Source organism: Grus americana, chromosome 24 (genome assembly GCF_028858705.1).
Source record: "Grus americana isolate bGruAme1 chromosome 24, bGruAme1.mat, whole genome shotgun sequence".
Taxonomy (NCBI): domain Eukaryota; kingdom Metazoa; phylum Chordata; class Aves; order Gruiformes; family Gruidae; genus Grus; species Grus americana.
Genome location: NC_072875.1, coordinates 3,627,775 through 3,652,924, shown reverse-complemented (window position 1 = coordinate 3,652,924; position 25,150 = coordinate 3,627,775). Strand labels below are relative to the sequence as shown.

At 56.6% G+C, this 25,150-nt stretch overlaps 3 protein-coding genes across 14 annotated transcripts in view; 2 read left to right on the top strand and 1 right to left on the bottom strand.

Moving 5' to 3' along the window:
* The window catches only part of C2CD2L (C2CD2 like), a 31,926-nt gene extending 8,022 nt beyond the window's left edge, over positions 1-23,904 (bottom strand). For 5 of the 12 annotated variants that reach the window (XR_008574038.1, XR_008574039.1, XM_054802933.1 and 2 more), the window contains exons 1-15: positions 23,783-23,904; positions 22,336-22,841; positions 12,054-12,149; positions 11,472-11,591; positions 10,093-10,203; positions 9,051-9,164; positions 8,336-8,453; positions 8,095-8,218; positions 7,506-7,570; positions 6,778-6,905; positions 6,323-6,494; positions 5,467-5,568; positions 4,713-4,846; positions 3,499-3,781; positions 2,371-2,580 (exon numbers count right to left, since the gene is read on the bottom strand). Coding sequence is in view for 10 of the 12 variants with exons in the window: in XM_054802933.1 (XP_054658908.1) it covers positions 2,371-2,580; positions 3,499-3,781; positions 4,713-4,846; positions 5,467-5,568; positions 6,323-6,494; positions 6,778-6,905; positions 7,506-7,570; positions 8,095-8,218; positions 8,336-8,453; positions 9,051-9,164; positions 10,093-10,203; positions 11,472-11,591; positions 12,054-12,149; positions 22,336-22,704 (2,146 nt within the window). In the remaining 2 variants the exon portion in view is untranslated. Of the gene's footprint in view, positions 1-2,370; positions 2,581-3,498; positions 3,782-4,712; positions 4,847-5,466; positions 5,569-6,322; positions 6,495-6,777; positions 6,906-7,505; positions 7,571-8,094; positions 8,219-8,335; positions 8,454-9,050; positions 9,165-10,092; positions 10,204-11,471; positions 11,592-12,053; positions 12,150-14,641; positions 15,806-15,944; positions 16,242-16,731; positions 16,850-22,335; positions 22,842-23,782 lie in introns of those variants that run through there. The other 7 variants (XM_054802934.1, XM_054802942.1, XM_054802938.1 and 4 more) reach the window with 7 other exon arrangements.
* Positions 16,733-21,947, top strand: DPAGT1 (dolichyl-phosphate N-acetylglucosaminephosphotransferase 1). Its single transcript, XM_054802945.1, has 9 exons — positions 16,733-16,994; positions 17,084-17,204; positions 17,290-17,503; positions 18,015-18,161; positions 18,296-18,380; positions 18,846-19,034; positions 19,679-19,766; positions 20,107-20,262; positions 21,347-21,947. Exons 1-9 carry the CDS (start codon positions 16,840-16,842, stop codon positions 21,410-21,412), a joined length of 1,221 nt encoding a protein of 406 aa, XP_054658920.1. The 5' UTR covers positions 16,733-16,839; the 3' UTR covers positions 21,413-21,947.
* Positions 23,905-24,027: 123 nt separating the features above from the next.
* LOC129196079 (histone H2A) lies at positions 24,028-24,842 on the top strand. Its single transcript, XM_054802956.1, has one exon. It carries the CDS (start codon positions 24,028-24,030, stop codon positions 24,457-24,459), a length of 432 nt encoding a protein of 143 aa, XP_054658931.1. The 3' UTR covers positions 24,460-24,842.
* Positions 24,843-25,150: the final 308 nt, after the last annotated feature.

Here is a 25,150-nt window from a genome sequence, read left to right as displayed (position 1 = left end):
AGAAACGGTGCTGTCTGGGCTCAGCCAGAGCTTTTTATTCAAAGCAACCTTGCCATGGTATTAAAAAAAATAAACAAAACCCAAAAGCGGAGCATCAAGTACTGTTAGAGACAGAGGCGGAGTCGTAGCGGGGACGGAGCAAGAGAAGACGTCAAACCGGAACCAAAGCCGGAGGCTCTGGGAACGAGGGCATGCCCACGAAGGACGCCACCATGTGCAAGCCAGCAAAGGAAGGCTACGTCAAACCAGCAGCCGCATCGCTAGAGGCAAGCGGCAGATTGCCAACTTCCACCGGCGCCACAGCAGGAACGGCTCACGCAAAGGAAAACAATGTTTGGCGAGAAACGGCGAGCACTCCAACACATGCAGTGCACAGAGCTGCGAACAAAGCCGCGGTGCCGTGCGGACGAGGAAAGAAACAAAGGATGAAAGATGAGAAAGAGCTCGCGGATGACAGAAATAGACTCCAGGCCCAAAACGCGTGGATGGAGAAGAGGTTCTCGGGTCAGCCAGCTGGACCGGTCTGATTTCTCACGCATGCCCGACCTCGGGAGGAACCGGCAGGAAAAAAGGCAAGGAGACTCCCTCCCGCAGGCGCGCCCTGGCACTTTCAATCCGAGCCCCAGGAAACTCCGGCCTTCCCTACCTCCAGACCCTTTCAAGAGACGCCCCGAGATTCCCGCCTGTAAATCCTTTCGCAGAGGCGCACGGAACGCGTTCCTATCTTGGGAAATGGCACGCGACGGCCGTATCGGTAAACCAGGATTTGCCCTTCTGAAGAATGCGATGTGTGAATTTATGCACGCCGTCAAGAGAACGACTGCTTTTTTGGTTGGTCGCATCCTGCGTAAGGCAGGGCGACGGCCCCCACCTCGGGAGGTACCGCAGCAGGCGAGCAGAGCTAGCGAATCCAGCCAGACCTAGGCGATCGCTCTTCGGCGAGACGTTTCCTCCCCTTTGCCCCATCTCCCGAACTCCAGGAGAGCAGGAGCTGCCATTCAACCGGGCGTGCTGACGGGGCACGAGCGTTTCTCCAAAGAACGTTCTTACGCTATCCCAACGCAGCCTCTGGGAACATTCGCAACGCGTGCGTGTCAGATCAGAAAACTGTTCGTCTAGAAGGCCGGTCTCCTCCCACGTGAGGAGTCAATGTCCCACCCCCGCGTGCCTCTCCCTCCACAAACAGCCGCTGTGGAAACAGCCGCCCTTTGAACGTGGCGGATTGGGTTTGCTAGAAAAAAAGGAAATAGCGGATGCAATCAGGAAAAGCTCCTTCTACTACAGGAAACCCTTTCATCAGCGAAAATATGTAAACTCTTGCCTCTTTCTGCCACGTGGCTTCAGGCTCCACGCCAGACCGCCCTTTCGCTAGCATCGCCACGTTCCTTGTGGTGCATCCTCAGCGTGGTGCCAGTCCTCAGCGCGAGGACTGCCGGAGCACAGGCGCTCTGCCAGGCCAGAAGAGGGCCCGGTGCCCTGCCGGCAACGCCCCCAACCGCACCCCCAGGGAAAGGGTTCCGCTTGTACGACGGCCGGTGGGCCCCTTCCCCGTTCAAGAACGTGGATGCGGAAGAAGGGCTGCCGTCACAGGGTGGCGGCGCTGATGGCACCGACTGGATGTTCTTCTGAGGGCCCGGACTTCTACAAAACCTCGCCCGGTGGTTAAAACTTTCTTCTTCTCAGAGACTCCTTCCTTCATCAGCATAGTGTAGAAAGCGGGCATCCTTCACGCCGTCCGAGCCAGAGACCGTTCCGACGGCAGAGCCGGGTGGAGAACCACAGCTCGTCCTCCCGACAGCTCACAGCCCAGGAACGCATCGCCCCGCCTCTCAGTCAGGTTACGGCCTCTGCACCGAGCAGAAGCAACGAGAGCATTTAGATGGCCAGCGACCACGTCGTTCTCTCTCGCTAGAAGAGCCGAGCGCGGCTACATCCCACATTTCTCGGCAACGCAGCTAAGCCGGTACTTTCTCGATCTTTAACTCTGAGGGTCGCCACTTGAGAGGGCCCGTCCCCTCCACCCCCCCTTTCCAGGACGCACCCGGCTATGCCAGAGAGCTACGCAGGCAGAGTCGCTTCCGCAGCTCCTGGGACCCCCGCGGGGATTAGCGTGCCGCCTGGATTTTCTGGGAGAGCACGGTGGGGGAACGACAGTCGGAGAAGGCTAAGCCGAGGCCGACAAGCAGCCTAAGCCCCGGGTTCGCCACCTCCGCTCCCTGAATGGCGTGAAGCGCTGGGGTGTCTTCCCTCAGCCAAGGTTGGAAGGAACCGGACTGCAGGTCACAGATACCACGGAGCGGGAAGACAAGAGACTAGAAAAGGATCTCTGCGCGATCTTTCCGACGGGCTTCTCCCTCCTTCAGTTCTCACCTGCCGTTGCGCTGTCGCTAGCTTTGGGTTTGGATTTAGACTTGAAGGAGAAGCGCTTGATGAGGCGGCGGGAAAAGCTGCTGGCTTTCTTCCTGGTGGCAGAGTCGGCGGTGACATTGGACAAGTCATCGTGCGACTGGCTCAGGCCCGCTTCCTTCTGCTTGCTCCTTCTCCGGAAAATGAGCTTGGTACCGCTCCGAAGAAAGCTAACTGCAGAGACAGAAAGGAAGGAGATGGAAACCACGATGGCATCCCACCCTGACAAACCTCGGGGGGCAATAACACACCCGGGCCGCTCTTGGACGAGCGGCAAAGACCTCTTCCGCCCCGAGCAGCTGAAGCGCACAGTGGGGCGGCGAATCCCAGCTCCCAGCTGCAAAGAAAAGTCTACGTTCGGGACAGACGGTGGTACCGACGAGCTGCTTCGCTAAGCGCGCCATTGCGCATCCCCTCTTTTATGCAACAACGTTCTTCCTTTGACGGGAGCGTGTGGAATCATAACAGAAAGCTAAGACTCGTACAAACGGAAAACGAGCAAGAACGTCTGCATGTGGAGATGCCGGGAGGAACGCGCAATGAGGCCTCTCGGACTCGCCCGTCTCGAGGGCGACTGGATCAGCCAGTCATCGAGCCCCTGGAACAACTGCCCGTGGTTTCACCAGATGCCCAAATCTGGAGACAAATAATGGCAACGGCTCCGGATGACTCGTGCGGGCCGGACAGGGATGCCAATCGCCGTGAGCCCTAAACGGGTTCAAAAAGGTATATCCAAGACCTGCACGCCGTGCGAAGCTACAATAGCATTTCCTACAGAGGGGGCTCGCTTTCGCTTGCCGGGGAGTGAGAAATGGGTTCTCAGGAACGGGCGAGTTGCAGGGGATTCCCGCCTAAGAGAGCACAGAAACCGAAAAGGCCACGGGAATTGGACACCGGCAAATAGAGGAGTTTGGAACCGCTCCAGCAGGAAGCATGGGAGAGAGGCGGGCTCTTTTGGGCTCCAGCGGAAGCCGCTCTTCGCCACGCCAAAAGCCGGCTGCAGCTCCCGCGCTCAAGCCAGGGACTCGGACGTTGCTTTGTCCTCAAGTACGACGGGTTAACGTTAGCTACCGTCTAATGGTTTGTCCTTACCTTTGTGATCTTTCAAGCTCCTGGTCTCAAGAGCTCCCGTGGAGCCAGTTTCAGACTCGACGTCTTCCACCGACGGTCTCTCAGAGATGTCCGATCGCGTCGTCTCATCCAGCTCCTGACTGGCCCTTTGTCCCGCTGGCGATGCTTCCGGCAGCCGCGACGAATCAGTAGAACCGTGCGTCTGGTCAGACGCGTCCTCAGCCGCAGAATCCCCGTACGCCGTGGCCTCCAAGGATGCGGCGTAACCCAGAGAAAGCGCCATTTCATCTTGAGCGATAGGTACCTGGAGGGGGGTTAGAAGGTCAGACAGACAGGAAGACAGGGTCTAACGGATCGCGTTCTTCTCACTGCTTCCATCCGCGCCTATGTACGGATGCTCCGATTCCTGTCACCGGTGCTAGAGAGCACCGATGTGTAATCGTCGCTTTTACCAAAACGCACACTCACAGAATGGTTTGGGTTGGAAGGGACCTTAAAGATCACCTAGTTCCAACGCCCCTGCCGTGGGCAGGGACACCCTGCGCTAGACCGGGTAGCCCAAAGGCTCGTCCGACCCGGCCTCGAACGCTTCCTGGGAGGGGGCATCCACAACTGAGAAGTTGGCAACCTGTTCCAGTGTCTCACCACCCTCATGGTAAAGAATTTCTTCCTAATATCCAATCTCAATCTATCCTCTTTTAGTTTCAAGCCATTACCCCTTGTGCTGTCACTCCGTGCCCTTGTAAACAGTCCCTCTCCAGGGACTTTCCTGTAGGCCCCTTCAGGTACTGGAAGGCTCCTATAAGGTCTGCTCGGTGCCTTCTCTCATCCAGGCTGAACAACCCCGACTCTCTCAGCCTGTCTGCACAAGAGAGGTGCTCCAGCCCACGGATCATCCAGTATGTTTTTTATGAAGAAGATAGCCGATTGCACAGCACCTCTCTCGCTCCTGTAGGGGAGCCCAAGGAGAACTCCTTAGATTCTCCGCAAGGTTCCCAACGAGCTACGGCAGCAGCCTCCCTTTCTGCAACCGCCCTGCAGACCGGTGAGATCCCTTTGACGCTCACCGGTAAGCGGCAACAAGCTGCAAGGAAGCAGCAAAAGGGTTCTGCCGAGCGAGTTGTCCGCACCAGAACCTTCCCGCACCGGTCCCCCGCAGGACAAGGTGGCTTCACGCACGCATCCCTAGAAACACCCTCCCAGATCGGAAACGGAGCTCCCTAACCACCAGAGACCTTGGAAACTCCCGAGATGATCAGCGTGCTACGTTTTGTCGGGGTCTTCTTGGCGGGCTTGTTATTCGTCTCGGTCAGCTGCCTGATCGCCGTCTCGGCCACCGGATCCAAGCCGTTAGGCATATGGCTATCCCCTGAGCACGAGAAAGATACCGACGCTTGAAGTAGCAACCTTCGGCACGGGCAAGAGGTCGCTCGCCGACCGCGGCACTCGTAACAGGCGGCTACGCGTGCACGAAGGCGGACAACAATCTATTACAGACTTGCCCGAATAAACCCAAGGAAGGAAGCTCCGCATATAGCTCTCGGCTCTTTTAGGCACCTGAAAAGTTTCATTTCCCATAAGGCGTATCATTAAATTACCCTTCCTGCCCAGGAAAGATTTCCAAAAACTCCCAAGAGCTTGGGCAGCCTCGGCCACAAACCGTGAAAATGGCTGCAGCGCTCTGTCCCAGAGACAATCGGTGCCCTGAGTGCAGGGCGAGCAAAGCGCTCTTGGTGCGGATGGCCTGGAACGTTCCCGTCAAGCAAGGAAACGCCCAGAGTCACGGACCGGATAGCCAAAGTGGAATTTCTTTTACCCACCCCCCGCCCGCCACCACCCCTCCGCCCCTGCCTTCCCTCAGGCCCGCCAACGTTCTCTTCTGCAGCAAGCGCGGACGAGTTTGGGGACCCACATCCAGACTGCTGCTCTCCAAGAAAGTCTAAGGAACACGGCCGCCCCGGTAAGAGCCTCGGACTTCCAAGCACTTACGGCTACCACTGGGCAAGGGGCCGCGAGAGGAGCCGCTCTCCAAAAGCACCGTTGTCTTCTTCTCGGTCACTTCCACCTTGGAAGGCGACCTGGATGGCGAATCTTCATGGGGAAAGAGAAGCAGAGACACAGAGACACCAGTGAGCGGAGACAAAGCCTAGGCGACTTCGCTGCCGTATCACGGCCCCCTACGCGCACGCCCGAAAAGCCTCAAGCACGCACAGAGAGCCCACAGAGGCTGGCTCTGTGAGGCTCTGCGGCGGCAAAGTAGCGAAAAGCCCGTTGACAAAAAAGATGTGCAAAGCAGCCCCGTCACAAGACCCCCCTCTGTGCCGTTTCCCAGCTCCGCCTCATGGAGTATCCGGCGCCGCGTTCGTCGGACGTCGGACCGCAAGCAGCAGTGACCGCCAGCGAGTGAGGTCATCTTGCTTTCGGCTCTGCACTCAGTACGTACAGCATGATTTTTTCAGCGGCAAAGAAAACAGAGGGAGAGCGGCAAAACGCTCAGCCCAACGTCGCGCAGAGGTTACGCGGCAGCGTACGCGTTGGAGTCGGGACCTGCCGCCACCATGGGGCATCAGAGAGGCTCGTCCCTCTCTCGCCTCCCCCCAAACATGGAGCTGCATCGATTCCCTCCCCCAAGGCTACGCATGAGTCTCCAAGTCAGCCACAGGACGCTAAGGGAACGGCCCGGAAGCCAGAATCACCGCACGAGGCGCGAGTCCGTGACGACTGTGGCACGCGTCGGCTGAACGGTTTTGCACCGCCCACGCAAGCGGCCTCAGGGGTATCGCGGCCGAGTCCATGCCCCCGTAGTGGCCACCCGTGCAAGACGCCTGTCGCGGGGCAGGCTCACCCAGTTTGCAGTCTGCCTTGGGCCGGGACTGAATCGTGGTGACGGTAGTCACGATGGTGCCGTCGGGCATGATGGTCCGGTCCATCTCCACCTTCTTAGTGGGGGTGATGCTGGTTCGCAGAGACGTGGCATGCTGAGCATTCAAAGATGCAGGAGACTCCTGGAATAGCAGCTACAAAGAGTAAAGCGCAGCTCAGGGAGGCTCTCCTCCTCCCAGACGGAAAGGCGGGCGTACGGGTGACAAAAGCTTCCGCTCCAGGCACCGAGGAACCATGCCCGCTACAATGTCGGAGGAACCAAGGGAGGCTCAGGGACCAAGGGCTGGGCAACGCCGCTTGTCAGCCTAAGAGTCTGCCAGGCCCCTGTGACGAGCCCAGGCCCGATCACGCTCGTCTCCAGCTAGAGGCTCGCACAGCGAACGCTTGCGGAGCCTGCTTACAGAGTCATGAGCTCACCTCCAATATAACGGTAGCTTCGGCTGCCAGCGATCGCCCAGCTCCTGGGGCCAGTGAGCAGACCTGTCTCCCCGACGGTTGTTTGCCCGATGAATCAAGCAGAAGCGTGGCATGTGCCAGCAGCACACCTGCGAGAAGGAAGGGGAAAACAAAACATGCCACATGACCTCAGCGCCTCGCGCGTCTCCTGGGCAAGCCCTGCTTTTGGGAAGCAGCCCCGCGGGGCGGCAAAGCGGATCCCCACGACTCGGGCAGCTCCCAGGTTCGAGGTGAGGAGAGCGCAAGCAGCGCCCCTCCGCTCCTCTCTGCCGCTCCGGATGTCGAATCCCTTACAGAGGCGGCCGTCATGCGGCCTCCATCAAAAATAGATGCTGCGGCGAGTCCCCGACAGAGTACAAACAAACAGAGTTAAGAGCCCTCTGTAACGTTCTTCCAATACACGGGGCCAAATCCCTGCATCCCTCTCCCCCCTTCAGAGTGAGGACGGGCAGGCCACGGAAACCTCCCAGGTACCGAAACAGTCAGAGTAAAAGCATTTCGCTAAGAACAACGGGCTCCAGAGTTACTTTGCACGGTCGACGGCTCACAAAGTCGGATACAAAAAACACTTTGCAGAGTTCATCACACGTTGTACCGACAAAGAACTACCCCAGGCTCAAAGCACCGAAGTCCCTTAGGCGTTTTTATCTCCTCGTCTTACAATCCATCTTACGGCTGCCCGTACTCACTTCCGCCTCTGTCACCGTTCCCCAGCACCTGCAGCTTCAGCTCTTTACTTCTAGGTCCCAACTCCCTGTTGAAACAGAAAAAGACAGGCCGGTATCAGGCAATCTTTGCAAAACGGCCATAGAGGAGACAACCCCATTCCCTATCTTCCCTCCCTCAAATCTCGCACGCCTCGTCACCTTTTCCAAAGTTCCGGCAACGTGCACTACTTTGGAGGACGCGACAAGGGGCAGTGAACCACGCAGAAGAGGAGAACTCCGGTTTGCGGCCCCGAGGAAGTCACGAGGGCGATCCATCCGGAAGGCGGAGACCCACGCTCCGGGCCTCCTGCATCTGTTGTTCCCGTGCGCCGCCCGCACTTCCGCCCGTCCGGTTAAAACACGGAGCGTCCAGGGGAGCGGGAAACGCGTACGCGAGCTGGGGCCAATCGCTGGAATTGGTAGCCCGACAGCGGCGCAAACATGTGCCGCCCCGCGGCGCAGGTCTCAACCTCTGTGCCGTCCCCGTCAGTTACCATGGCACAGTAATGACACCCAGATACCGTGCCGGTCCGCCTCCGCCGTGCCAGCTGGAAGGAGGGCAGACACTTACAGAAAGAGCTCCTCGTTCCACTCCATCTCTGCCGCAGCACCGGCGCTGCCAGCCGTAACCGGCCTCGTCCGCTTCTGCTGCGGGGGGCTGTCTAGCTCTGCCACGCAGCATATCTCCCCGACTCCTGCAATGGAGGAACGGAGCGCGCGCGTTCCATTCAAACCCACCCAAAACATCCACTCGTGCCGATCTCGCCACCCACGTGCTCAACCCTGCGGATCAGGGCTGTTTTCATGCTTACCTCCCTTCTCCTGGTGGCCCAAATTCAGCACTCGAAGATTCCGGAGCAACAGCTTAGAACCCAGAGGGGCTGCTGCTGCTCTGGACGGGGACTCTCGAGTCGACTTATCGCTGGGTACCTGAGGAACGACGAGAGCGAGACCGATGCCTTTACCATTCGCCCGCCAGCAGACAGCAACGAGACGCGCGACATTCGTCCTAGCATCTATTAAAGGGGCTCCTCGCAGCAACGTAGGGGAATACCCGCAGAGCCACCGAGTGATGCCGCAGGTTCCCCGAGCTATCGACCTCCGTGTTATTTCAGATGGGATAGCAAAGGCAGACAGGAAGAGAGACGGACAAGAACAACCGAAGAGGACAAACCACGGACCGTTACATGCCTATAAAGGCCTCCCCGGACAGAGCCCCCACGTTCAGAGCGAGAGAGAGACTGCCGACACAGAGCTGTGTCCCAGGCCGTCCAGCTCTGCCTCAGCACGACCGGCGCTCGGTGTTCGGGAAACGAGGTACAAACAGAGCTGCCCTTTGGATTGGGTTCTCGTTATCCCTACTTCCCGTGCCGCAGTACCCCAACCCCTACGACAGCGCAGGCCGGGATGCGGCCGTCGCCCAGAAGCGAATCTCAACCCTCGGATCCCTGCCTGAGCCTCAGCCCTCAGAAGCACCCTGGGGCACCACGTTCAAGGCATGAGAATGACACGAGGAGAGAGCCTTACCGCAGCAGCTCCAGCGGTGCAGGCCTTCAGATTCACCATCATGGCTGGCTGCGTGCTGACAATGGTATCCTCAATCAGATCCCTTATCGTGGACAGATCCGCTCTCCCTTCATTCTTCTCTCCGCAAATCGAGAGGATATGCAGGCAAGTCATAACGAGGCACGCGCATTTTCTCCTTCTACAGCTCCAACGGCCTCTCGGGCCTCTAAGACACTACAGAGTCTTTCTCCCAGTAATGACCGCCCAGGTACTCTTCCCTTATCCTGTACTCACTCTCCCCAGCACTTAAAGCTTCCGTGTAACAGCTGCAGGCAAGTCTAAGTTGTCCAAATGAGACAAACTAAGGCTCTACATCTGTAGTCTACTCGTTGCAGATTTTGACAATATAGCTTTTACAATTTGCCATGTCCTCGCCACCTCGTGAGCTGGTACTACCACACTTTAGAGATTACAGCCAAATTCCTACATCGAGTCAGGATAAAGCAATAAGGATATTGATAAAACAAACAAATCGGCCGACCTACTCAGATCACAGAAGCGCAAACACGCCAGAGTTTAGCTCGTTCAACCTGTAATACCCATGAGTTCCGCACACTAACCTCTTCAAAAAACCCAAACAAACAAAACAAAAAAACAACACAAAACAAACCAAACCACCACACAACTCCCCCCCTCCACGCACACAAAGAAAGCCCCTAACCGACCCAGCTCGTTTTGCAGCTCTATCTACATCTGACAACGGCAGGAGGCCCTGCAGGGACAGAAAGCCTTTTTTTGCTACGCGGACTCCCATTCAGCCGTTACACCAAACTCAGACAACAGAGACGGGTACCGCTTGGACCCTCTTGACGATGCGCCGTTTTGACAGAGCTGAGCTAGTATCGATTCTGGGGCAAAAGAATCCCCTCCCTCGCCCTAAGGGCCGCGACAGTGAGTCGGCGACCTCTCCCCTCCGCAGTGGCCTTCCTCCTGGCTCGGTGCCGTTTCTGCCCCTCCAGCGCTTCCTCCGCTCGAGTCCAGCCTCCCGCCATTTGCCACTCACCTCAGGAAGCTGAAGTCTCGGAAGAACCGAAAGGTTCAAATCCGGTCTGTCCTTGAACGTCCACGACACCAGGAGACCTTTGCTCTGTATCTCCTCCAAGTGGATCTCCACCTGGCCCGGAAGAAATACCCATAGTCAGGAATGGTTTACGTTTCCATTAGGTGCTTTTTGCCCCGCTTCAAATTCAGCGACCGAAAGGCCCTCGCGACGGCGTGACAATAAGAGACGGAACGTAAGAACGCAAGCGGTCCCAGGCCTACGGGAAGGAGCAGCTGCAGAAGCCTCATCGCTCCGTGGCGAGATCCGGCTTCCTCCCTGCCTTTGGAGGCCCGGGCACCGTCAGAGGAACGACGATAGGTTATTTCTTCGGCTGAAGAAAAAACCTGCAGGACGATCCAAAAGAGCGAGTCGGGCACCAACACGGGATATTTACTGAGCTACATCAATTAACTATTGCCAAACCTAAGCACAGCCATTTATAAGTTAGCAATGCGGGCACGCCAAATGCCAAGGAGAGAGAGGAGAGCTATTGAAACAACCGTGGAACGGAGGCACAAAACCAAACCAGGGTGATCCGATAAACGTAGGTTGAAAATTTTAATAAAGCTTCTGAGAGCAAAGGGGTTCTAGAACAACCTTCCGACCGCAATAGCTGCCATAGCGCGGCATCGGCCTCTGCTACCGCAGACCTACTTCTAATTTCACCACATCTCCCTATAGCGCAAACGAGCCCGCGGTCTCCGAGCAAGACACCATCTCCGGCATCAAGCCCTTCTTCGTGATGGGAACAAAATCAAGTTCCAGAGAAGCAAAGCCAGCCTGAAAGCAACTGTGGAGTTACCACCCACTGCGATTTCACAGAGCTTCTGTTCTGGAAGAAGCATCTACGATATTCGACACGCAGAAAAAAATCTGCGTCGCACTCTTGCGAATGTATTAAGGGGAGCATCAACCAGCAAACCACTCCTCGCTGTGGATTTCTTTTTCACGCTGATAACCAGAACAGCACCGTAATCGTACGTACACACGGGACGCATCTTTCCCTATCTGTCACACTGCGAGGGGAATCGAACTCTGCGGACCTTCCGCTTCTTAAACGCCCACTTAAAAACACAGTATAGAATGCTGCTACGCCTCCAATGTCTCTGGATTTTGTTACCGGTACATTACGTAGCCAAGATCTGCAGAACAAGACTCAGAAAAGAGGACTCGGCACGCAGATTGTGAATATTTGCCATCCTGCCAAATGTGAGCGACAGCATGCCGCTTCTTCCGGCGGGATGAGGCCTTTATTTGTGCTAAATTGGGTCCTCCTTCCTCGATGGGTGTGGGGCCAGGTGAAACAACAAGTTCAACGGCTAACTTTTTACAACCGTTACCTGAGCCTGCAGCACAGCCAAAGTGACGTGATAGGTGTCCACAGAAACAGCAACTGGGGACTGCTGAGTAACAGAGACAGGGAATTTCACAGCTTCAGCTGACAGCTGGCAGTATAGCACCTAGAGAAAAAAGGAAGGAGATGAGTTTATATCCTTGGGAGAGGCAGCCCTGCGACAGCAAAACCTCTAAAAGCGTTCGGCAAGGTTGACCCGTCGTGGCAGGAAAGAAACATCAGGCCTGCTCCCAGACACGGTTGCGCACTGCGAACCTACAGTTTCAGACTCCGTAGGTGAGGCAGTAAAGACGTATCTGTGAGAGGAGCTCTCTTCTCCTCACCACTGCAGGAGCCCAATATTCGAGCTCAGCATCCGTACGCCCCATATCTACCGACGCATCTCTCCCCGGGGCTCTCCCGGAGCTCACCGATGCGCAGCCCCAGGGTCGCGATATCACGAGCCCATCGACAGGCCTCCGAACCCAACAACGGGCCTCGCCCAAAACTTCCCCGGTTCCGCCATCCCCATCGCGCGGTCCTCGGCAGTCTCCACAGAGCACGCCGTCAGTCGACGGAGAAGCCTTACCATGCTGTGGTCCGACTGCGCCTTGCACGTCACGTGACTTATATTCGCGGCCGGTGGCAACTGAGGACCCTCTTCAAACGTGACCTGCACTGAACTCTAGAAAGAGAGAACTCCGTTAGTTCCCAGCGGTCGAGGTACCCCAGATAGCGTCAAAGAGGATGAACGATCCTGACGTGGGGCCCCAGAGACGCTCCGGTCCATTTCCATCAATCCGGCCAGCATGCGGAACCGCTGCGCGCTGCAATTCTACCTGCCTTGGCTCGCCCGTACAGAGAAAGGAAACGAGGTGCCGTGGTTTAACCCGGCAGGTAGCTAAAACAACCGCACAGCCGTTCGCCTACTCGCCCCTCCTCAGAGGGACGGGGTAGAAAATCGAAAAGAAAAAGGTAAAACTCACGGGTTGAGATACAGACAGTTTAATAGAACAGAAAAGGAAGATAATAATAACAATAATAATAATAATGGAATATACCAAACAAGCCATGCACAGCACAATTGCTTGCCACCCGCAGACCACCGATGCCCAGCTAGTTCCTGAGCCGCATGCCTCGTGGCCAACTCCCCCAGTTATATAGGGAGCATGACATCACATGGTATGGAACATCCCTTTGGCCAGTTTGGGTCAGCTGTCCTGGCTGTGTCCCCTCCCGGCTTCCGGGGCGCCCCCCGCCTTTCTTGTTGGCAGGGCAGTATGAGAAACTGAAAAGTCCTTGACTGTTTGGCAACAACTAAAATATCAGGGCGTTATCAACATTATTCTCATCCTAAATCCAAAACACGGCACTATACCAGTTGCTAGTAAGAAAATTAACTTTATCCCAGCCGAAACCAGGACACAAGGTTTTCAGTCAAGGCTTAGATTCACAAACGCTATGTTAATTTCAGACAGGCAAGACCAAATGAGAACGGAAAATTCTTCTGGATAGCAGTCAGCTATAAGTCAAGTGTGTTAACCCTTCTTTGTTGCAGAAGCTTTGCTGTTTCTTCTCTCTCCCTTTGGTGCTAATCCTGCCCCAAGTACAAAAAAACAAAAAACCACCCAAAACCCCACCAAACCCAAACCCAAACCCAAACCAAATGCAAAAAAACCCAATCCACAGCAACAAAATCCACCCTCGGCATATGGTACGTGAGCTCCTGTGCTCGACTTGTTCCTTTTTTCCACCCTCTCCTGGTGTATTAGACTACAATCTCACTGCGGAAACATCCCTCTTCTTCCTTTGAGGATTTCCCCATAGAACAGGACCAGTTCTATCTACAACGCGATCTACTTCAAGCAGGAGAACAAAATGCTAAAACTGAACTGCCCCATGCTTGCTGATAAAGTTAAGCCCTCCTTCAGTCAAACTGCAGAGAACGCTCATTCAGGTTCCGCAGCCTTTATTCAAACGGATGCATCTCACGGGTACGACTTACGCGCCTCGTAACTGAAAAGGACTTCCTTGAGAAAAGACGGGTACTGTACAGGTGACACGTAACAAAACCAAGCATTTCTTCCTAAGTCGCCTTCCTCAAAGATCCAATTTATTCATCTCAGCCCAGCAAGTCGTTATCAGGGGATTACACCGAGGCAAATGACAATAGAAATAAATGAGGAACTACAGAAGGTACGCTGCAAAAACTGCTGTACAAACCTTCCCGAAGGAGCCAAAGTCACAGCATTACCTACGGGGTTGGACTTTACGAAGCCTATTACGTTGACACAACTAACAACGGTTGGGGGCAAGGGGAGTAACAACTTCTCATTCCTCCCCATCTCTGCCAACCGCCTCATTTTTTTCACGCGGTCACGCTGCACCAAGAGATCCGCTTTTCTGTCCTGCCTCTAGTCTGGAACTTAACTCATTTTGTCAAAAGGAGACAGACTTTTCCCATCTCGTTGGGAAAACTCAAACGCGAGTTTGCAGCACGTTCTTCGACACTTTAATTTCCTTTTCTTCAAACACGTTAGCTTCACGCTAACCTCTTTGAGCTCTTGATTTTCCCACGCAATTTAACAGAAAGGCTCCTCCTTCCCGTTCACGTGATGGGGGGAAAAAAAAAAGGAGACTATGGCAGACTTTGGACCACCGCTTTTGTCGGCAAAAGCCCTTGCCTTGCAGGTAACGCGAGCTATGGTGCGATTATTTCCACATGGAATCGGCGAGGCGTATTCTCCCTCGTGAACTTCAAAACTATGGATCGGTGCAAATGCTGGGAGATTAAAGGGAATAAACAGCAGAAAATTCAGAAGAGGTTGCTGTGGCAACATCAGCCAGTTTCATCACACCTGACTCGGGCTCAGGCCCCAAACCTCGTTCAACAAAGCTCGCTGCCCAACGCCTCACCTTTCCGCGCTTTCGCAGCGCGCCATGCTCGCGTTTCCTTACGCTCCCGTCCCACCAGGCCGGCGCGGAGCTGCTCGAAAAGCGACGCTGGCTCCCCGTGCGCCTGCCGGCTCCTTCGGCCGAGACCTCGCAGCCCCCGGCCGGGAAGGCTTCCCCGGACCCCGAGAACAAAGGGCGGGCGGCCCCGCCCGCCCCGAAGCCACCGCCGCTTCCCCCCCCCCACCCCCCGACAGCTCGCCGCCCGCCCGGGCCCCGCCATACCCCGTGCCGGCGCGCCTGGCTGTTGAGGGCTCGCACCCAGGCCCGCTGCCACTGCTCCCGCAGGGACCGGAGGGCGAGCAGCGCGGCCAGCAGCGCCCGGGCCCCGGTCTCCTCCGCCGCCGGCCCGCGCCGCCGCAGCGCCCGCAGGGCCGCGGACCGCCAGTACTGAAGCAGCCAGGCCGCGACGGTGAGCAGCGAGGCGGCGAAGAGCAGCACCAGCGCGGCCCAGCCCGGATCCGGCCCCATGGCGCCGCGCGCAGCGACTCACGGCGGGGCGGCAGGCATGGCGGGCGGGCTGCGGCGCCGGCCCGGCCGCTGCCACCTCCCACCGGGGGAGGGGAAGCGAGGAGAAGCCGCGCCGCCGCCTTCCTCCCGGCCCCGCCGCAGCCCGACCCCAGCGGCGCCCCGGCCCGCACCCGGCAGGGGCGCCGACCTCCCCCGCCAGCCGGCCGCCTTCTTCCGGCGGTCGGGCGCCGCGAGCGAGCGCCCCCCCGCGGCCCGGCGGGGCAGCCCGAAGAGGGCAGGGGGTCTACCCCGCGGCCTGACCCCCGGCGCGCAGCTTACCGCCCGGTTCTCCGGGCCTTCCCAGCTTGTGCCCCCCTCACCCCCCCGGGTCTGGACGTCGTTAACGGCCGTCCGCCCGTCCAGGCGCCCTCGTAGCTGCCGCCACGAGCCTTCTCTCGTGGCCGTGTGAAAGAGCAGCACAGCCGCGGTCTGAAGGTCGAGCTCGCTGCCGGCCCTCTGAGCTCAAATTAAAAATGCTTTTCTCATAACATCACGCTCTTTTTTCATGGGCGGTAATTGTCCTGTTCGCACCAGGCATGCAGGACGCCATGCCGAGGTGGAATCCTTCGTTCACCTGCTGCCGGCTTGGGCCAGCCTCGCCGCGCAGGCCAGGTAAGACGAGTTTCGGCCGCCTCTCTTCACAACGGTCGCGACCCGAAGCAGCAGCGGCCGGCTGGCCAGTGGCAATTCCTCACCGCCAGAGCTGCGAGAGGCTGGCCAGCCACCCGCCTCGCTCCACCCTGCGATTTCCTCCCTCGCAGTAACATGGGCCAGCCTCAAAGTTGATTTAAGGCTCCGTTCAGGTTTGCAAAATCATTTTTGCAGAAGTTCAACAGGCAGCAGCGCAGAGGCGGCCTCTCTCAACGCAGCAGCAGCTCTCTAGGTGGCACAGAAAAAGCCATTAGGAAATATCTCGGGTGGCCAACACCCCACTTAAACCAGGTGCAAGGCACAGGAAAGCGCTTCTTGCTGCTCCCGCATCTTGCGCCACTTCCTCCCCCCCCCCCGCCCCGCTCACCGACTCACGCCTGAACGCAACAGCTCTTGGACAGAAATCGCGCCTGTCCGGCCTTCCCACCCCGCAAACGATCCTCTGAGGAGGGTCCAACAGCTGGTACAGACTTCCGGGCAAGTGAAAAATCTCCAGTAAGACGTTTTATTCCTGGGTTTGGTTTTTGGGGGTTTTTTTGTTGTTTTTTTTGTTTTTGTTTTTTTTTTCTGACATCGGAGGAAACGCGTTGGACAGCGAACCCGACGGCCGCTCCGTTTTCCGCTCTCGCACATCCCGCCAGCGCTAGACGCGGGAGTGCACCGACCCCCCCCCCCCCCCCCACACACACACACCCCCCCCAAGTAACCCGGCTCCCCGCCCCGGCCTCTAGCAAGCGCGGAGCTGGCGGGCGGGCGCGCTACCGCGGCCCCTCCGCCGGGGCTTGCCCGCTCCCCGCGGGAGGAGGAAGTGACGTGCCTGGGGGCGGAATAGAGCCGGCGCGCGGCTCGGTGGACGCCGAAGCGGCCATGACGGTTGCGGGCGCTGGGGAGGGGGGGGCGGAGTCCGTCGCGGAGCCGCCCCCAGAGCGGGGCGAGCGCTGCTGCCCGCGCAAAGAGCTTCGCTTCGCGGGGCACGCGCCGATGCACGCGGACCCCGGCGCCGGGAACAGGCGCGTACGCACGCGCTCAGCGCAGCCGAAAGCGTTAGCGGCCCCGGTCGGAGCCCCGCGCCGGCAGGTGCGGCTCGTGCCAGGCCCAAAGATGGCGCTCCCCTCGCCGATAGGCCAGAGGGGACCCGCGCGTGCACGCGGTACCTTCTCTATAGCGTCCGGCTGGAAACGCGCGGCGGGAGGCGTTGGTGGGCGGCGCTCCGCGCCCGGCCCCGCTCGGTGCCCTTGGCAGGGGCAGTGCCCGCCGTGGCCATGGCGGCCTGGCCCGCCGTACCCCTCCTCATCAACCTCGGCGGGTCGCTGCTGGGCCTTGTGGCCACGCTCACGCTGATCCCGGCCTTCAAGGACCACTTCCTCGCCGCGCGGCTCTTCGGCGAAGACCTCAACAAGGCCTCTCGGCGGCCCGTGTGAGTAGCGCTGCCCCGCGGGGGCGGACCGGCCCCGGTCCCGGGAGCGGGCCCGGCCGCGCTGACTCCCTGCCATACCTTCCTTTCAGCCCCGAAGCGCAGGGCGTGATCAGCGGGGCCGTGTTCCTGATCATCCTCTTCTGCTTCATCCCCGTGCCCTTCCTGAGGTGCTTCGTGGAGGAGCAGTGCGCGGCATTTCCTTACGACGAGGTGAGGCTGGCCTGACGTCGGGAGCGTGGCGGGCATGGGCAGGGAGCGGCCTCCGGTAACTGGGGTCCTGTTCTCTGTCCCGCAGTTTGTGGAGCTCATCGGTTCGCTCCTCGCCATCTGCTGCATGATTTTCCTGGGCTTTGCAGATGACGTTCTGAATCTGCGCTGGCGCCACAAGCTCCTTCTTCCTACCATGGCCTCCCTCCCGCTGCTCATGGTTTACTTCACCAACTTTGGGAACACGACCATCGTGGTGCCTAAGCCCTTCCGGGTGCTGCTGGGCATGCGCTTGGACCTGGGTAAGTTCCGAATCACCAGAAGCCATCGTTCCAAGCGGCGAGCGATCGGTGGGCTGCAGAGGGAGGAACACAGGAAGGATTTGCTTAAGTAACCAGCGAGAGGGCGCAACTCCCCCCGCTAAACGTAAGGCCGGAACCAACATCCAGAAACCAACACGCGTAGATAGGCGCCAATCATTTTTCCAGTATTCTGGCGATACAATCGAGCGCCAGGCGCGCACGGCGCTCGGCTGCTGACACCAGAACGACCGAAAGCCAGAAAGGGAGCGCTACGGTCTGCCACCGTGTCGCAACGGTTTGCTGCGGTCGCCGTGTTGTACGCGCGTGCGCACGTGACGGCCGATTCACAGGGGAGGGAGCGATTTATTAGTACGGTTACCGCTACCAAAACTCAACGAGACGGCTAGCTATTGGATTGTCGGACACAGCAGGAAGCGAGAGCTTCGGTGAATTGGACCGGGGCCGGCTTCGCCTCCGAATACTAAAGCGCTCGGCTCGCTCTGCTCTGCAGGTATCCTCTACTACGTCTACATGGGCATGCTAGCAGTGTTCTGCACTAACGCCATCAACATTCTCGCTGGAATTAATGGAATCGAAGCAGGGCAGTCGCTGGTGATAGCCGCTTCCATTATCATCTTCAACATCGTAGAGTTAAACGGTAAGGAAGGTAACATGCAAGTTTGTGGGTGCAAAAAACAAAGGGAGATAGAATCCTAGATTGCAATATCTGGTATTGCTAAAAATCAACCGCTCCTGTCTCATCACAAATGCATTTTTGTCTTTTTTCTATAGGGGATTATCGAGATGATCACATTTTTTCTCTCTACTTCATGATTCCCTTTTTTTTTACCACGCTGGGGCTGTTTTACCACAACTGGTAAGAGGACGGACTTTCAGAATTTCTTCGGAAGCGTACTTTCCCTTTACTTTCTCCCTTTTCAAGCAAAAAAACCCCGCTTACCGACGCGCAGGCGGGACACACTGGAGCGTAGACGGGCTTCTTGCTAGAACCGAGAGTGTAAAGCATCGATGCACCGGTAGCTTTTCTTTTTATTAGAACAATTCCGGTCACGCCAGCTCACCAAAATGCACAGAATACGCTCCCTCGTATGTCTCGCTAGCCGTTTTTTCATATCGTATTCTCTGCGAGTCAGGTTGCAGGTCCCGGTCCTGCAATTCTTAGCATAAATACCTGCGATTGTTGCTTTTACCGCATAGATCTGCTGCGGTTCCCTCTTGACCCCTAACCTGCCACATGGGAATACATTCAGCGGTTATAAAGTCATTTTCACGGCGACAGCGATCGTGACAGACCTTTGCTTTTCTGTCCTGGGGACTGCAGGTACCCATCTCGAGTGTTTGTCGGGGACACCTTCTGCTACTTTGCCGGCATGACCTTCGCCGTGGTGGGGATCTTGGGGCACTTCAGCAAAACGATGCTGCTTTTTTTCATCCCGCAAGTGCTCAACTTCCTCTACTCGTTGCCTCAACTCTTCCACGTCATTCCTTGTCCCCGCCACCGGCTGCCAAGGTAACGTACCCGAGCGACCTGCAAAGGTACCACAGATTGCGCCTTTTATCTCCAACGCCAGCTGAGAAAGGTGGTGGTAGGTGCTCCTTTTAAAAGCCATCAAAGTAAGCGTTCTAGTTAAAAGTTAGCCGGCTCGCTTTGCCAGCTACAGTCGAGTCATACTGTTGAAGTGTCTCAAAGAAGTTAACTTTTCTCACCGCCCATGCCCCCCCCCACGCCCCGCCCCACCCCCCCCACCCCCCCCCCCCGCCAGAAGAGTAATTTTTAGCAAAGTTGGAATAAGATTATTCTCAGCCACAAGACTGAGAAAAATTGATACAGGCACATTTAATGCTGTTGCAGCAGGATCTGCTAAGATTTCGTGGTAGCGAGCATTCTGTGGCACATCAGCGATCGTCTCTATTTTATTTTAAAACTATACAGCTTTATGCCAGTATTGGGGGTGCAGTGGGGAGGAATCTCGTCCCGACTCCACCCCATCCGAGGGACCAGGTAGCAGCAGCTGCTATTACGTGTATTGGATTACTCCTGCTTTCTCCATCGATGCATTTCTCAACTACTCGGCAAGGGATCTAAGTCTGCTTACATAGGGATCGCTCTGTCTCCTTGCTCTATCCAATCTAAAATTTCAACGTTTCTTTTAGGCTCAACCCTAGTACAGGGAAGTTGGAGATGAGCTACTCCAAATTCAAAACTAAGAGCCTCTCTGCCCTGGGAACAAACATTCTGAAGGTAATAGCCAGAAAACATTAAAAATCCAGACACGTTTTGAGGCGGTCAAACACGAGAGGAACGGGATGGGAGGGAATGTGGAACTTCAGGGTTCACTAGTTATTTCCTGGCTCAAATCCAGAAGAAAATACTCTGCTTAGTCTGCCACTATCCCTCACGGTCACTCGATTATGTAAATAGCCTTTCAGAATAACCGCACGTAGCGTCGTAAGCCTGTCCTCTTTTTAGTAAGAGCACAAGCCAGGCTCGGGGGTGGGACAGCAAAAGACACCTTAACCAAAATCAGCCAGCGAGCACCAAACATACCTGGTGAAATAGCGTGCGATATTTCTTTTCCTAGGCAGTCAAGATCTTGCACGTAGTAGATGTGAGGAGTGGAACGGATGAAGATGGTGAATACACAGAGTGCAATAATATGACTCTTATTAACTTTGTTATAAAGCTGATTGGACCCACCCACGAGCGAAATCTCACTCTCCTGTTGCTACTCATTCAGGTCAGACAAATGGCTCCTCCAGTAGAAAGATGTACTCTGCAATAGAAACAGATCCAAATCGGTCTCAAGAGTTCCAAGGGGAAAGGGGGAAATAAAGTATCACGCTCTTCACACAAGATGCGGTTGAGCTGCAGAACTTGAGGAGAATCGGAGGTTTGTGCGGCTCAAAGAGGAAACAGATTCCTCCCCCCTTCCTCGTTCTTTGAGAGCTAATAAATACAAAGTCCCTAGGTTACCTCGAGAAGATTCCCAAGGCATGAATCGTTGGATGCTAGGAAAACATTAAGAAAGCAGAGTGCCTTGTCACTCTGACAATACAGCCTTTTTCCACGTTCCTGGGTTTCTGTCATACCAAACAAACACAGTCCCGGCATTACCTCCAGCCGGTGGACTCGCGTAAGCACGGCACGCAGCTTGGCAGTATCTGGAATCCAAGCAGGGTGCGGGAGCGTTTTGAAGCAACTTAGAGCGCACGGATAACGTGCCTCTCAGAAACTGCTGCTACCTGTATTCGGCACGCGAACTCCCGTGCGTAATCAAGCAGAAACACCGCTTTTGGAAAGGCCTGCGTTGCTTAGTTGACCACAATACAATTCCTTATTCATCCTTGGATCAAACATAAGAGATTCTTATTAGGAAAGAAGAGACCCTTAGCCAAATTCCCATTTGGGAGGAAGGGCTTCCAACAAACCAACCCGGAGACCGAACAGGGCTTAGGCAGACCGCATCGGGGGTGGGAAAGGAGGGGAAGTACATACCGCTTGATCTTGAGCCCAGTCGCAGCAGAGAAGTCACGGCAGGGCCTTCTCGTCGGGATGCTGAACGGCAGCTTTGACGGGAGGTATTTTCCATTACAAACCATTGGGTTTACATTCTAATCTAGGCTCCTTAAGAAGGAAAGAGTCCTTTCCAACCGTTCGCCTCGTCTGCGCAACGTGACCGTGCGCGGGCAGACGGAGAAACCCCCCATGCGTAGATGCGATTCTCAGAGAACTGAGGACTTTGGCTAGACTTCTGCCTTTCATCTTTCTACGTCTAAAAATTTCGCCTTAATGTTTCCATTTTCTGTCCGTTTTTTACCTAGGTCCTGGGCAGCGCGATTGCGTTTTCAATCCGGTACCAACTAGTGCGCTTGTTTTATGACGTCTGACTGGGCTGTCGAGAGCAGGGGAAAGAGTTGTACCCGCCAGTCAGTTTTCTCCAGTTGCTGACCAAATGATTCAACTGATCTTACTCCGGCCCCCCAAGAACCTCAGGACACCTGTCAAAATGCAAGCAACTACTCTGCGTGGGCGAGTCTTGAACCGTAATAGTCTTTTTTTTTTTTTTTTTTGCGCACAGAAGGCTTTTGTCCGGTTCCGCTGACAGAAAAGATTTGCTGCTACTTGGACATCATTATTAGTGGGAATACCTTTCAGAGGGGAAGTAAATGACCCTAATGTTTACTCACAGCACTTGGGGAAAGTGGGAAAGATGAAACCTCTATACATCTAACAAGCACATTACGGTTCCCTGAGAGAGGAAACAGGAACTTCGGTTTCTGTGAGACTCTGTACAGCAGAACAAGAAAACCAGAATCCTCTCTGGCTTCTCCAGTCCTGTCTTTGGCCCGCGAACATAAGAGTAGCATGTTATAAACCATACCCAAACCTCAGAGCGCTCTGAGAATAAAATAACTCATGGTACCCCTTCCCCTTCAGTGCTTTGCCTCGAGAATACTGACACAGCGAAACTAGGTCACACGATACATCTCTGGGGCCTTCTACCCTGCTGCGGGGCTGATCATTCCTGCGGTAGACTCCCTCCTCTTTCACAGCTACGGGGAACATTCCCGCCGAAGGGCTTTTATTTCTGAACGTCTTTATCGTCTGCCTTCCTTCATGGAATAGGACACATCTGGAACAGGCTAGCAGAGTAAGGATCGCTGTGTCCTCGCATAACAGAGGACATCGGTAAAAGCCTTAGATTAACACGGAACTAAGACCCTGCAGGCTGCAATTACCTTTTCCTCAAATACAAGTCGTTTATATAGCAGTATCTGGTGCCATAGTTCACTGCAGAATTGCTACCTACCTGACCGAAAAACCCGTAACGACCGTTGGAGTACCAGGTTAAAGAGTGCGCATGACTGATGGGACCGAAAAGCAAAATAATGCAACGGCAAAAGACAGGGACGCTGAGACAGGTGACAGTAAAAGTTGCCGAGTCTTGCACCTTAAAAGACGTGAGGCTGCTGCACCCCTGCGTGCCAAAGTCCAGCCAGTAGCGAGGCTGGGGATGTATTCCTGGTAGGCAAAAATGCACGCGTCCAGCAACGCTGGTCAACACAGAAAACGCACAGCACTCAAACGTGAACAGTACGAGCGGCTGAATCCTCTTCCTCTCCAGCTGATCAGTTTGGAAGTCTGCTAGTAGTGTGTATTCATGTAAACATATATGCATACGCACACAAACATTACGAATCCCTTCGGTAGCTGGCGTTAAGTCAGTAACTAGCCGCTGGATTTCTTGGCACCGGGGCGTACCAGCACCCGATGTCCGCAGTACTGCTCTGCTTGCTCTTTCTCAGATCTTCTCACCTAGGGAGGGAGAGAAAAGTTAATCTCTCTGCTAGCTGATCCAGACGTATGGCCTTCCAGTAGCCGACTCTCAGACACCCACCCCGTTAACACGCAAATGCTTTCTTCACCCTGCTTCTCCTTCCACGTTCCCATCTGTTTTCCTCCCAGCCCACTTTGACTTCTTCCCCACCTTTGACGCTTCCCTTAAACGACCCACAATGTGTCTCGCACGTTCCCACAATCCCCTAAATAGAATCTTGCGGTAGCTTTTCACATTCCCAAATGTTCTTGCCCTGCATGCCACTGTAAGCCCAACGCTCCTTCAGGCGGGGATCCCACCTCAGTCTGCAGGCATCCTGGGAGCACCCCCCCCCCCCCCCCTCGCTCTGGAGAGGAGCCAGGCCGAGACCAGGGCCCAGGGGCCGACCACGCTCCTCAAAAAGCTTTGGGAGCAGCCCAGCCGGGGCAGCATCACGCTGGTTTGGTCGTCAGAGCGCCCCATTTATCGCCACTCCTCCGCCCCTTTGGGTTACCGTGACCAGCCCTTAACACACGTTAACCTAAGACGTGAGGCAGTGAAAGCTCCTCACGCAGAACTGATCCTGAGGCGTTACCGACCCCTGTCAGGAGCACCAGCGCTCGTGCAGTAGGTGCTGTAGCTGCCCACGGGTGGACGGGAAACACGAAGGGCGCTCTGTGACACAGTCAGGTCGTCCCGAGCGCACTCAACAAAGGCCCATCGCGGCGGTGTGCCCGGCCCCTCCGCGGCCAGCTACCCCGGCCGCAGCTCCCTGACGAGCAGGCTGGCCCGCCACTGCGCAAGTCCCGCCGCGGGGCCTGGCGGAGGCGGTCCGAGTGACGGCGCCGCGCCTCCTCACACACACCCTGCCTCCTCCCCCCCCCCCCCCCCCCCGCCCGCGCACCAACCGCCGCAGAGCGGTATGAATTTGGCGCCTTACCTTCTTATTGGCCGGTCTCCGTCGCCAATAGACTCGGGGCAAGCGCGGTGGTATCGCACGGGCGACCAGTCAGCAAAACGTTTCTTCCGGGAGACGCACCAATAGCGAGGCGCGGTGGCGCTGTCCAATGAGCTGAGCCCTACTTCGCGGAACGTTATAAAAAAGCTGGGTGCGGGGCCTCCAGCCTCACTTCGCCGCAGAGCTCCGGAGCGGAGAGGGTATCGCCCACAGCGTAGCGAGGCGCCATGTCTGGCCGTGGCAAGAGCGGCGGTAAGGCCCGGGCTAAGGCCAAGTCTCGCTCGTCCCGGGCTGGGCTGCAGTTCCCGGTCGGGCGCGTTCACCGGCTGCTGCGACGCGGGCACTACGCGGAGCGAGTGGGGGCCGGCGCGCCCGTTTACCTGGCCGCCGTGCTGGAGTACCTGACGGCCGAGATCCTGGAGCTGGCGGGCAACGCGGCGCGCGACAACAAGAAGACGCGCATCATCCCCCGTCACCTGCAGCTGGCGGTGCGCAACGACGAAGAGCTCAACAAGCTGCTGGGCGGCGTCACCATCGCGCAGGGCGGCGTTCTACCCAACATCCAGGCCGTGCTGCTGCCCAAGAAAACGGGCGGCGGCGGCGCGGGCCCCACCAAGGCCGGCAAGAAGGGCAGCGGGCAGCAGTCGCAGGAGTACTAGGGCGGCCGGCCGACCCCCCCGGCACCACACAAAGGCCCTTTTCAGGGCCACCCCCATTGCTCACCGGGAGAGCTGCGATCCGCGGGGGGGAGGGGGCGCGTCTCTTATCCCGCCGTCGTGCCTGGAGGCGGCGCCGTGCCCCGCCCGCCGGGGCTAGCGGCGGGCTGGCCGCTGGGCGGGGTCCGGGAGCGCTGGCGACCGCCTAAAGTAGCGGTGAGGAACCGGCCCGCTCAAGTCCGGTCCGAAAAAACTGTGAACAGAAGAGCTGCTCCATAAAGACGTGAACTTACACTGGGGTGCTTGTAATTAAACTGTATTTGTGGTCTGTTACATTCAGTGGACGTTGCATAGAGAATAAACAATGCTTCGTTTCCAGAACGGGACCCCAGTCAGGTGCCGTTTCAGTGTTTCTATAAAGCACTGTAACGCATGAGCTGGGCCGAGGGGACAGCCACTCGGTAGCAAGTGTGAGGAGCTACGGTAAAACGAAAGGGCTAACAGAGAAAGGCACAAGGGCTCAAATGTGCGCTTCCTCTTGAGCTCCCCCTTGACCGATTAGTCTAGATGAACGACTGTCTTGGATTACCCTTGTTGGCAAGCGTACAAGGGAAGCTATGCTGGCTGGCCACTTAGTTCCTATTTTATTACTGGCCGATTCGACAAATTTGCATCCAGTAACTGCAAGCTTCGT